The sequence below is a fragment of the Crassostrea angulata genome, chromosome 8, assembly GCF_025612915.1.
Source record: "Crassostrea angulata isolate pt1a10 chromosome 8, ASM2561291v2, whole genome shotgun sequence".
Lineage (NCBI taxonomy): Eukaryota > Metazoa > Mollusca > Bivalvia > Ostreida > Ostreidae > Magallana > Magallana angulata.
Window position 1 is genome coordinate 29,237,900 of NC_069118.1, and position 13,066 is coordinate 29,250,965.

Sequence of the window (13,066 nt, forward strand, 5' to 3'; positions counted from 1 at the left end):
CGCCTTGTCACGTTAGCTAAAACTAGAATATGTGTATGCAAAATTCATATGATTCAGAGGTCACGGAACCAAAGAACAAGTATCTTTAGAGCCATTTTTAACAATAAAAATTAAAAACCTCATTGTGCTGTTGTTTAAATTTCCTAGCTATTTTTATTTAACCACGTTTTAAAGCACTTCTGTTTCAAAAAATAAAAACAATGATATGCATCAAACGTGGATCGGGGGGGGGGGGTCAGCTAGAGGCTGACCCCCCTACCCCTTTGACAATTTAAATTTCTTAAATTTACACGGTAAAATTACCAAAATAGGTCTAAGTCTTCCCCTCGGAAAACATAGATATCTCCTGGACTTCCCTCCCCTTTCAAAATATTTTCTTGATCGGCGATGTGCATGTATAAGCACCAATTAGGTCAATGTGGATTTGATTCAACTTATCAGTCAATGTTGAACTTCAAAGACGTTCAAAAATCCTTAAATGGCTTACATAATAAATAATACATATTTTTATAGCTCATAAATTATATGAGATTCGTTGTTTCTAACTTACAACTTGTACTTGATCATCAAAGCTGAAGAACGATATTTCTTTAATGTAAAACCTATGTAATTAATACACTATTGATTGTCAAAACACGCCAGAGACATGTATATATTCTCCACTTTTGACCGTGTAAAGAATAAAGTTAACCATTTCACCGCTCCATTGAGCATAAATCGCCGTTATCATCGCCGCTCACATGAATCAAGATCGCCGTTATTAAATTCCAAATAAGTTTTATTTTTTTAAATTCATTTTTTGGCAAAATTATTGGGGCGGCAACCGCCTCTGCCACCCCTGTTCCAACACCCTTGAAATATCAGTGACTATTACATGTATAGGGGGTATCATTTGAAGAAAAAACGACAATCAGGGAAAGGGATGGCGTGATCTCAGACCCTCTCACACTTTATCATCTACAATATTGCCAGTAAAGATAGTCTCATAAATTACTCATCAAAAATATGTCTTTATATCCAAATATAACTTATTCGTCCAAACAAATAGCTAATTCGTCCGAACTAATCGTAATTCGTCCGAACAAACCCTAATTCGTCCGAACAGATAACTTATTTGTCTAAACAAATTGTAATTCGTCCGAACAAATAGCTAATTCGTCCGAAAAAATCGTAATTCGTCCGAACAAAAAACTTACTTGTCCGAACAAATCGTTACTCGTTCAAACAAATGGCTAATTCGTTCGAATAAATCGTAATTCGTCCGAAAAAATCGTAATTCGTCCGACCAAATAGCTAATTCGTCCGAACAAATAAGATTTTTTTTTATCTGGCCCTTCCAAGCCGCCGTAGAAATGATATGTTTTGCAGGAAGTTTTTCAAAATTATTAGACACTGATATGTATATAACGTTAAAGACATTGAAACGAGTTATTATTAAATCAAACAGAAAGTAAAAAAGGCAGAGCTTTAAAGAAGTATGTTTTCGCGTTGAAAATAACAAGGAAACATACCAAGTAAGAGACAAATTGTTATGATTTATTTAAACTATGCTTATCTGAATCTCTAATGGGTCCTAACTCTACTATGGGCAAAGATAATCAAGAACTGCCATAAGGTTTTTTTTTCTGAGTTATTTAGATCATTGTCATGTCAATCAAGAAGTAAATAATTTTGAGAATTACGTATCTATAAATTGTCTTGTATCGGATGATATTACAGTCAAAAATACTTGATCAAAGGTAGCATACAAACATAGATTTAAAATAATTGCAATTTGTGTATTTTTGTCATTTTAACACATATTTCCTTTTTTAAAATACAAGTACGTCTTGCTTCACTTAATTATATCTGCAACGCAATTCTACGGGTTACATGTATGATCATGTCACATTTATTTTCCCCCTTCGCATATATAATGTACCTTTACATAAATACACCGGTCTAGATTTGAAGCAAAATATTTCAAATATTTCGACGCTCTTTTGTCATTTAAAGCACTTGAATTTAACATATCTACTCTGGTGTGACACACAGTTCGTAAGTCAAATTTATGATTCACAAAGTAATTGTTGTCAATGAATGTGATCGAAGTTAATGTAAATGACGTTCACCAAGTGAGGTAGTTTGTGGATATCATTAATTAAAGTGCAAGTTTTAAGAGGGTGCAACGTATGCTGTGCTTGCTCAGATTTTACGAATTATTATTTTGTTAGTTTATTTTGAGATCTAGAATCAGATTCCACGTTTTTGTAATACCCATCCGATACATGCTTTTATGTATTATAAAACTTTAACAACTTACACGTCTAGAGCTCTCTAAGTTTGTATTATTGTCGGAAGCACTTCATTTGTTTTAAACAAAAAAGCACCAGGCATGAGACAATAGCACTTACAATTGCCTTATGCTATGTATCCTGTTGGTTTTGTTACATAGGTATATAATTTCACGCAGTACCATATATTTTTTTAAATTTTAAGGTGGAATACACTGTTTAAATCTTGATGTTACTATCGTTATCACGTTAAACAATTTACCCAAGACACTAAATGCATTTTAATCTTCTATTTTTTCCATTAACCATGTAAAGACTAAGATATGCATATCTAAAAAAAACCCCAAAAAGTGTAGGGTAATCTTGCCATTAAAACCGATAAAACAAATACTTGGGTGCAATGTGGAAATCGCGAGAAAAAGAATAGTGCTCCTTAATTAGATTTTTTTTATTGTTTCAATGATTCCCAGCAGTCATAACATATTCTAGTTTTACGCTTCCTTGTTTTCTTTTTTTTTTAATTTCAAAAAAGCGACATCAATTCCTCAATATTAAAAGGTCAAGCACGCGGTAAAAATAGTAAGCCAAGAAGGAATAGAATGATGTCGCAAGTAATTCTAGCGGTTACAATTTATTGAATCTTTCTAGGTTATGTGTATGATATCAAACTAATAATTTTTTTTCAATATTGTAACTATTCGATCACTGCTGACAAAACCGACTTAACTTTGAAGCACATGTACAATAGCTTATGTTGATGTCCTTGTTGTCCTTTGATTTTTTAAAATATGAATGGTATGAAGTTTGATGGTGTTTATTTGGTGATATAAGGAAATTATTAAAATGTCAAAATCAAAATCTCATTAAAATTTCAGTTATTGATTTGTAAACGTATGCAATTATATGTTTTTTAAGCATTAATACGCTGTATAAATTTAACTGGATTTTTCAAATCAAAGACTGTATTACCGCCTTTCAAGGAATAGGAATCAATTTCGCAGGGGTAACACAAGTGAAAACTGACATAATATGTCACTGTCGATGGCTTAGAGAGAGCAACCAACTAAAATTATTATACTTTCATGTTAAACACTGAAATATGATTGGTTTAGACGCAGTTGATAATCCGTTCTATTACCCTCAAGGTTAGCAACACACTTAGCAACGGGTAACACAACGAATTGTTACATGCGCGTAAATTATGCGCGTACGGTTCGCCGTAGAATCCACGTCTTTTCTACATAAACCAGTAAAAATATTCTCTAAAATTAAGACATTCAGTATAATAAAATAAATAGTGCGTCAATCGATAATGGTTTCCTTGGGGTGTCAATTTCAACTGTTACCCTCCAAAACAGGCACTATTTATGTAAAGTAAGGCATGATCTTTTATATTATATTATATTTTATGCTTAAAAATTGAGCACATGGCACAGTAGTCATAGAATGTTACCTCGCGAATGTCCATACTACACATCCCCTTATTGATTCAGATAGCAGGGATAATTACAATCATAAAGGCTATTTAGATAGATGTTAAAAATCATCCAATAAAGAAAGGCAGGAAACTCTAAATATTAATTAAAAAAAAACATAAATATCAACCGTTCATTTGGAAATTTACTTCAAATGGCATTCATTTATAGATATGACATTTTCATGTCAAAATTCTAACACATGTTAATAATTTGGAATTGTACAAAATCCTTTTTGGTGCAATATTAGAAAATCATTTATCTTGCTGTCTGAGTGTTTCTTAAACATGACGGAACAGAGACAGCGACAGTAACGTCCCTTTCTAACTTTTTTAAATGCACTTTTTATTTTAAACACTACGCAGTTATGTTCAGGCTGTCCGAGCTTAGATGATATTGGAAAAATGTACTGTTTTAGATATCGAAAAATATATTAATCGAACGAATTTCTTTAAATCTTTATAACATTATTAGCAGCGATATCCAACATTATATTTGAAGCATTTTTTGACGTCATATGTACTACTCCATCACGTGAAGTGCGTATTCTTATACGAAAAATGATCTCTATGAATTACATCGGCGCAAGTGATTAAGGTTAATAAATCAACATTATTTTTATGAGAAATCCGTCATCAATAATTGTATTTTGCAGATCTTACCGGGGTTTATTTTAATATTCTGTTTATCTAAAATATAAAATATAAACAGTTCGCCCATCCTCTAAATTATGCATATATTTACGTTATAAGCCTGATTTACACATAATTGGGTTGATTGGAAAATTTCTCTTGCCTGAGTCACATTAATTGGTACTTATTTTCTCTCCATATCTCATGCAAAATATACTTAAAATGTATTGATCTTTCACTTGCACTAAGCTGTTTTTACACCCATCGAATTATGTCAATTGATTAGTTTACGTAAAGCAGTGAGAGTCTCTAGACCATTAGTTTAAAAATCGTCATTTACCTAATACCAAGCTTAAAAGCTGCTGATTATTCGATACTCAAGATTGGTTATATTGAATAAAGTATCAATATTATTAATTACAGTGTCAATTTAAATAGAACGAGAGGTTGTATTTATTTTCAGCATAATTTATTTACATGTATAACTTCACGGTACATTCCCTGAAGATTATCAAATGAATACAGAGCGTGATGTTAAAGTTAATTATGACGTCATATCGTTTCAAGTACAAACAATAATAGTTCCCCGGGTTCAATTAAGGGTATACGTGGATTTACCCCGGATGGTACACTCAATACCTAGATTATTCATGCGTTGCTTTGACCTTTCGACCAAAAATGATGTTATGCAGGAATAACAGCGGGAAACATTTGCAAGTGTAAATATTATGTGATAATAGGTAAACGGTAACCAAATTTCAATAAGTAATGCAATAAAACAAATCTTAAAAACTTGCATATTATTTTGACATCATAATGCACATATCTACTACTTTTTATTCTGATAATTAATTGACAGCCTTACTGTTCTGAATGAAACATTGAATTTTGTTTTAGTGCTATAGTAATACTTTACCTATTACAGAGAATTGGAATGTAAATTGGTGGATTTTGACAAATATAGAATTCAACATGAGGGTATTTCAAGTATTTGCATTTATTTGGCTGCTAAATTTATCTTCTTCATCCGATGGACAAATTAATAGACAGTCTGAAATTGTTCTCAATAATCCTTTAGAAAACTTCCCTCTCAAAAACATGGAAATTGATCTTGAAGCAAAAATCGTTTATGTGAGTGGGAAGAATATTCTTTACCGGTTAAGTGTGGAGGAAGACATGCAAATGATAAAAAGACAAACTGGACCTGACGTAAACTGTTTGCCGATGTTGTCACCTGAAGAAAAAAAAGAATACTGTGGAGATGACAACAATACAGTGATGGTTGTGACCCCTGATAGTTTGATTACCTGTGGTACACTGAAAGGTGGACTGTGTATGAGGCGCGATAAAGAGTCTTTAAATATTACCTCTACTTCCCCAACTGTCCGTTTAGTATCCAGAGACCAGGCATCAGTCGTGGGAATCTATTTGAATATAAACGATACAAGTTCTTCTCAACAGTTGAAAAATATCATACTTTTTGCAAAACAATACACTGCCTTACCACTAAGTGCTCCGTACTTGGATCAAACTGCCATACTCTCTGTTTTACCGGATCTTTCAGCCAAAGTTTTAGGTGTTTCTAATTATGGGAACATTTTTGATATGATTTTAAGAACACCAATAAGTGTTGAATTGGACTACAGAGTGGTGATTGAAAATGAACATTTTGTTTTTCTTCTGGTGAATCAGAATTCACAATCAAAGCTTGTTAAGATCTGCAAGTCCATCGATAGTAAAGATCCAAAGAAAGTGTATGAAGACATTCCTTTATATTGTTATTCAGATGGGACAAACTTGACTCATGTCAAGCATGGAATCTATATTTCCGTATCAGGAAAGAGATACTTAGTGGGTCTCTTTTCAAGTTCAAAACCCACTTTGTCTGCAGTGTGTGTTTTCGAAGAAAAGAAGATCTATCAGGCTTTTTTGAAGTCAAGGGAACACAGATATATTTGTCCAAAGAATGATCTTTCATCAGAAGATATGATATTTGATGAAGATGTAAAACCAAAAATCTGTATTACTAAGAATCAAGTAAGTACTATTTTAAAATGTAGGGGCATATTTTGTCCAAAGAATGATCTTTCATCAAAAGATATGATATTTAATGAAGATGTAAAACCACAAATCTGTATTACTAAGAATCAAGTAAGTACTATTTTAAAATGTAGGGGCATATTTTGACGCATTTCGAAATGTGCAAGTATTGTTTGGTAGAACTGCAGCTATTTTGAGCTCACTTGACTCAAAGGCTCAAGTAAGCTTTTCTGATTAAAATCTGTCGGCTGTCTGTCGGCGTTGTTGTTTTAATCTTTTCACATTTTCATACATTTCCAAATAAACAGCAAGGTTCTTTTAAAAGTGAGATTTAGAGAACTGTTGATATTGTGTTGGTTTTTTTTTTAAACTCAAAAACCATTCAACAAGAAAATCTGTTACTTGTCTGGAAGCATCCTCAGGTATTGAAAATTCAAGTCTTCCCGAATCATGATCCCCGGGGAAAAAGGGGCCACCATGGGGGGTCGAGTTTTTATAGAGATAAATGTTTAAATATTCTCGTCTCAAAGACCAGTTGGTCTAAAAGGCGGTCACTTGTGTGAAAGTGGTGAAAGTATCTTCAGATAGTGTAAATTTAATGTGTTCAATAATTTTTAAATATATAAAGACAAATTCATGAAATGGACGAATTTTATTTTCCTTGTATTTTACACTAAAATATATGTTTAGATATGCATTGTGAAATGGAGACACAGTTTATATACAAGTTATTCTCGCTATGAGTTAAAGAACATTGACAATATGCGACCTACCCCAAGTTTTTTTCTGCAAAATATAATTCAAAGGAATAATTTTTATGTTTCGATAATTTATGAATCTACAATTTACTTGATATCTACAATGTATCTACCTTCAATGTTAACGTGTTTTATATGCTCAACAAACGCTAGTATTTGCTAAGAAGAGATCCTTACGTTTACTCTATGCAGTATTAGTAATTCATAGTACTTGCAACAAGTTGTACTCTGTCATAATGTACCACAATCAGTGATAATATAGGAAAACTTGTTTAGAGCGAACACAGACATAGTAATTTTCCAATGTTTAATATGTTTAAAAAGGAGCAAATGGCATTATGATAATTGTTTGAATTAATTTATCTCCATATAAATCCTTCAATTTAAAATCTGATTATATTTAACATGCTCCTGAGAAGGCATTTATTATATGCTTGACCTTTTAACACAAATGAAAAATATGTGTATGGTGAATTTGTTTGTCTTAGATTGACAAATTTAATTTGTTATACGAATATGACAAATTACAGATGTAGCGAAGGAAATCAACTTGTTACTACATTAGGATTGGTAGGCCATAAATCTTTATACTGTACCTTTTCAAGAAACCTTAAAACATCATTTCACACGAAATGTCATTTAAACTGCAAACACAGACCCTGCGAGTTGGTAGATTATGTGTCTTATTGTGGTTATTTGATTTTAAATTAAAAGAAATTAAGTAAACATAACTTGCAGTTTAAATGCTAGGGGTAAATCTTTAAATAAATGTACTTATATTCTAAACATTATTCAAATTTAAGGATAACCTAATTAACATTTGATAGGTTAATATGATGGTCATAATAACATATTACAATTTAGGGATATTGTATATTGTAGTACCGTAAAGTCTTGTGTATAATACACATCCCAAAACTAAGGGAAAAATGCTGAAAAAACTGTTCTTCCTGCTTTTAATACGAACCTAAAAATATATTGAAGAAATTCTGAAAATTACTGAGATGCATTCGTTGATAATGTATTCCAAGTGCTAAAAAGTAATAACGTTTGCATATTTAATCCAAACATCAATCCAATTCTTTGATAGTTGTAAAAAAAAAAATTGAAAACGGGAGGCTAAGTAAATAAGTTTTACTCAAATTATCAATTGATAAATAATTGACAAATATTCCTGCAAGATATGGATGAATTTTGTTACATTAAATGCCACACGAATTAAAAGGCATTCTCTGTAAGCATTTAAACACTTGTATAGGAGATTTCGCATACACAGTCACCGATTTTTCTGGTTGCTAGGCAATTCCGTTACCATGGAGACACATACCCATCATTCTTAGCACAACTTAGTCTTGATTTTTATTCATGAACACACATTTTCAGCTTAAATATTTATTTCAATTAGATTAAATCTTTATTTTTCTTTATTGTACCAAGGGCCTAAAAGTACTTGGTTAACGAGTATGTAAAAACTTAGAAATGAGGCATTTTTGAACACCGATATCTCGAATACCACGGATATCTCTGTGTATCTGTGGTCCCGGCAAGTTTTACTATATAAATGATTATAAAAAACCCCGGTATGTCGAACACGGAAATCTCGAATACCCCGCTTATCTCGAAGTAAATTTACGGCCCCAGTCACTAAAAGACATGCGTTATCTCGAAGTCAAGTCAATTAACCGCCTCAGTAATTTCACACCTTCAGTGCACTGTTTCTCTTTTACGCCGATTTTCCGGTCTATTGAACAGATCCGTTAGTATAGCACGTGCTATTACTGAGGTCACCTGTGATTTTCACGCCTTAACAGCCCCACGCTGTTGAAACCCTTTCTTCATAATTACGCAAGCCAGGTTATTGACGATGCTTACATAGTGACATCGGATGACACGATAATTAAACATGACTTGGAATGATTATTTTGTAAAGACATAAAAGTGAAAAAGAAATCAAGAAATTAATTAAATACTTCTTGAGTTATATGAATTTACACTAGAGACTCAATTCTCGGTACCCATCATCTCTGATAAACAATCTAACGAAGGACCCGGTCTTAATCCCGGGAGACAGTTAGATGATCTGGCAATGGTGCTTACCGTTAAAACAAAATTCAAGGCTATAACAGAAGTCGAGATAGCATCAGTAATGTTGATTTTAGTTTTCCGTTTTTCGTTCTTTTTACCGTAATTGCTTTATCAATTTACCTAGAGTAATGTATATCCAGTTATAAGAATTGCTGACAAACAAAGACGACTGCAAGTCTTCTTTTAAAAAGTATTGCTTTTCAAGATAATTTAAGAACATTTCAGGTTTATACAAATAAAATAAAACACATTAAATCTCTGGGTGTTTTATTATACACTATGAATTACGATAACGTAAATGACTATATACATGTGTGTATACATGTATAGAAAAAATATGTGCATTTGCGAGTCTAGAAACATTAAAGACCAACTTCCATGAACTTCGATATCTCGAACCCTCGGATATCTCGAAGTTTTTACTCAGTCCCGCCAAGTTCGAGATACCGAAGTTTAACTGTACATAAAACCCTTGCTATGGTTCATAAAAATGTGTGAATTATGTCCTTTTGAGAAAAAAATTGTGAATTTTTAAATATGCAATAAATTGAGAGTGTTTGTAATATTGGTTTACAAATTATCGAATCTGGGTAAATATATAAATAATCGTTACCATGGAAACATGATAAACAATGTCGTTCAATTTTATGTATAATAGACAGTTTATGACTTTGTATCTCATTTCATTATGTAACGTTTACCAAATTTTGATGAAAAAAAGAGTGAATATTTTATCAAACTTACGTTTTTAGCTCACCTGAGCTGAAAGCCTTATGTAGGGCGTCCATCTCTGTCTGTTCGTCCATCTGTGAACTTAGGCCAATTCTAACCAAACTTAGCACAAATCATCCTGAAGTTTAGGTGGTGCAAATTTGTTAGAATAAGGGTAACACCCTCTTTCGGGGGGGGGGGGGTGATAAAGGACTAGACATCTGCTATGATCTTAACATTTGACATTGAAATTGGTTCAAGGTCACTGCACACTTTTTACATAAAAAGTTCTGTTTATGAGAAGTATGAGCCAGACAGAGCTTAAAGGAGGGTGTATATGCATAGCGTTTTTAAAAGTAATCTGATATGACCTTCATCAGATGAACAAATGTTTGGATGGATGTATGTACAGACAAATAGATCACTATAGGTCACATTCAGAGCACGACCCTTATTTATAATTATTAAAAATTCTTTGGTATTCTTCTCAAAAATCATTTTGCCAAAAAAGCTGAAACTTGTGTGGAAGCATCCTTAGGTAGCATAGACTTAAGTTTGTTCAAATTATGATTCCTAGGAGTAGGGTGAATCCACAATCAGAGGTGGGTGTGTGACTTTTTACATAGGAATAAAAAGAAAAAATTCAAAATGTTCTTCTCGAAGAAAAAAAAAGTTTGACATTTAACATGAGAAAAAGTGCAAGAATTACTTTACTAACTTGTCTTAAACAAGAATTACTTTACTAACTTGTCAAGATGTATGTATGGCTACAGTTGCTGAGGTGAGCCATAAGGCCTTCAGGCCTCTTGTTTGCCCAACTGATTGCTATGGTAATATTTAATGATATGGTAAGAAAGATCATAATGCTACATGTAAATGTATATTTATTTAGTGCGAAAAATACAGTTGACTACTTCCTTGATGTTAAATTTTCATTCAAATAATTTAATGATTAAAAATATTTTTTGGTAATTATTACTCATACCAGTTATAAATAGTATTATTATTATATAATAATATAAACCATGAAATCCTTTGCTATCTTCTTGTCATTCCCTCAAGTTATTGTTGCAGTAATAATAAAATCTGTGTTTTATATTATTATAACTTTAATGGACTAAAAAATGCATAAAGTAGAGAATGCTAAAATTGATTATTCTTTAACATCAAGTGTGTATATATATATATAAATATATATATATATATATATATATATATATATATATATATATATATATATATATATATATATATATATATATATATATATATATATATATATATATATATATATATCTGAACAAATGCACTTAAGCTATAGAGAATGGGTCATTTTTCAGTGCCGTTTTAATGTTGAAAATATCAACAAATTGCTTTTTTCTCGTACCAGTTAGGCACTGAAGGATACCTCTTATTTATATGCACGCTTATATTTACCAAAATTAGCATACTGGTTAAAAAAATTAAGGACTTTTAAATGCCTATAAATAATCTAAATCCGGAAAAATCGAACCGAACGGAATTATACTTTATGCATTACTAGTATGTTACGTCTGAAAAAAAATTGGAATAAAGCTTTGAAGTTGTATATTACCATAGTGATCACAGAAACATTCCTGACCATCTAAAGTTGATGGAAAGCGATTTAAAACGTACAAATGTTTTACAGTGAGCACATTTGACAAACGTCTACCTGGATAGAACCCACGTGATTGTTTGAAATAATTTATTCCATGGGTGGGTTCAAACATTGGTCACGCAGGTAATAGCTTTCGCTTGCTATAGGAAAAACCTTGGAATTTTCATACGTTTTTCATTTTTTTAGGTACTAGCCTAATGTAGTACAAACTTGTTCTTTTCACTGGAGTTTTTTTTTAAATGTATAATGCGTATTTTGTCTTTTCCACAAGTTTGTACTCGGTTAGGCTGAAAGTTAACAAAGACTTTTAAATGAATGCCCGTCCTAGATTTACTATACAAATCACGAATGTCGGCTGACCACTACTATGTTGTAAAGCTTCGTGCTTTTTATTTACAATAAATTCAGTGCTAAAACTTGTAAATTCATATTGAATAGATACAATAGGTGATGTTAGGGAAAAACATATTCTTAATTTGAATTTCATTTTTTCACTTTTTACCGGGGCCCATAAGTGCACTCGTCCTTTATAAAAATGCTGGTCAGAATCCCAATTGTTGTAGTTTCCATTTCTCCGTTACTTAAAATGCCAATTCACTTACTCAAAAAACTTGAAATTTTAATTGATGGATGAACCCATATTCTTTTAACCAAGCAGTTTCAAAATACGTTTAAAGAACTCTTAACTTATCTGGAAACTGCTACTCAGCATGCATGGTTATTTTTCAGTTACCAGATATACACTTTTAATACCAAATAAGTCCTTGTAAAAGACCTGTATTTGAAACACTCTATTCCCCTTAGATCAAAGTATTTACATGGCTGCTAATTTCATTCCATATTTCCTGTTTAACTGTAATCAAGGATCAGGAATTTTCAATTTTTTTAAAGCTTCACAATCTACCCGATATGATACCATGATTGTTAATTTACATGCATTATTTACACAAATACAATTCTTACAGGTAACCAATGCAGAGAATTTTTAAACATGTTCATCCAGATAGAAAGTTTGTATTTAAAGTTATTTTTAAATACCTAATGCATAATATTACATTCCTTTTTATTGTTTCATACCAATTAACAGTTTTGGCTGAATAAGAATGACCTATTTATATAGAACTCAGCATTGCCTGAGTTATGCATGAAATATAATTTCTCAGAAGAAAAAAATATTAGTTTCATAAAGTTAGCTATAATTTCATTACTGATCTAAAATGTCATAACATTTGATGCTGATTTCAAACGTTTATAATAATTATATAAATCTTAACGTTTGTGAACTTCAATAGATAATAAAAGTAAATTAAGGTTACTCCTATCATAATACAATGGACCCCACCATACAGTTTAATAACCATGATTTTTAAGTGTTTTCCTCGGTAGGCCGGATTCATTGTCATTTTTTAGTTCTCTTAATGAAATTTGTAATTCTAAATTCAGCAGGGGAAGT

General features: G+C 31.7%; 1 protein-coding gene across 1 annotated transcript in view; it reads left to right on the top strand.

The window, feature by feature from the left end:
- Positions 1–1,363: 1,363 nt before the first annotated feature.
- The window catches only part of LOC128158036 (plexin-B2-like), a 28,557-nt gene continuing 16,854 nt past the window's right edge, over positions 1,364–13,066 (top strand). The window contains exons 1-2 of the mRNA XM_052820709.1: positions 1,364–1,514; positions 5,306–6,417. Of these exons, the coding sequence (XP_052676669.1) occupies positions 5,353–6,417 (1,065 nt within the window). The 5' untranslated portion in view covers positions 1,364–1,514; positions 5,306–5,352. The remainder of the gene's footprint in view (positions 1,515–5,305; positions 6,418–13,066) is intronic.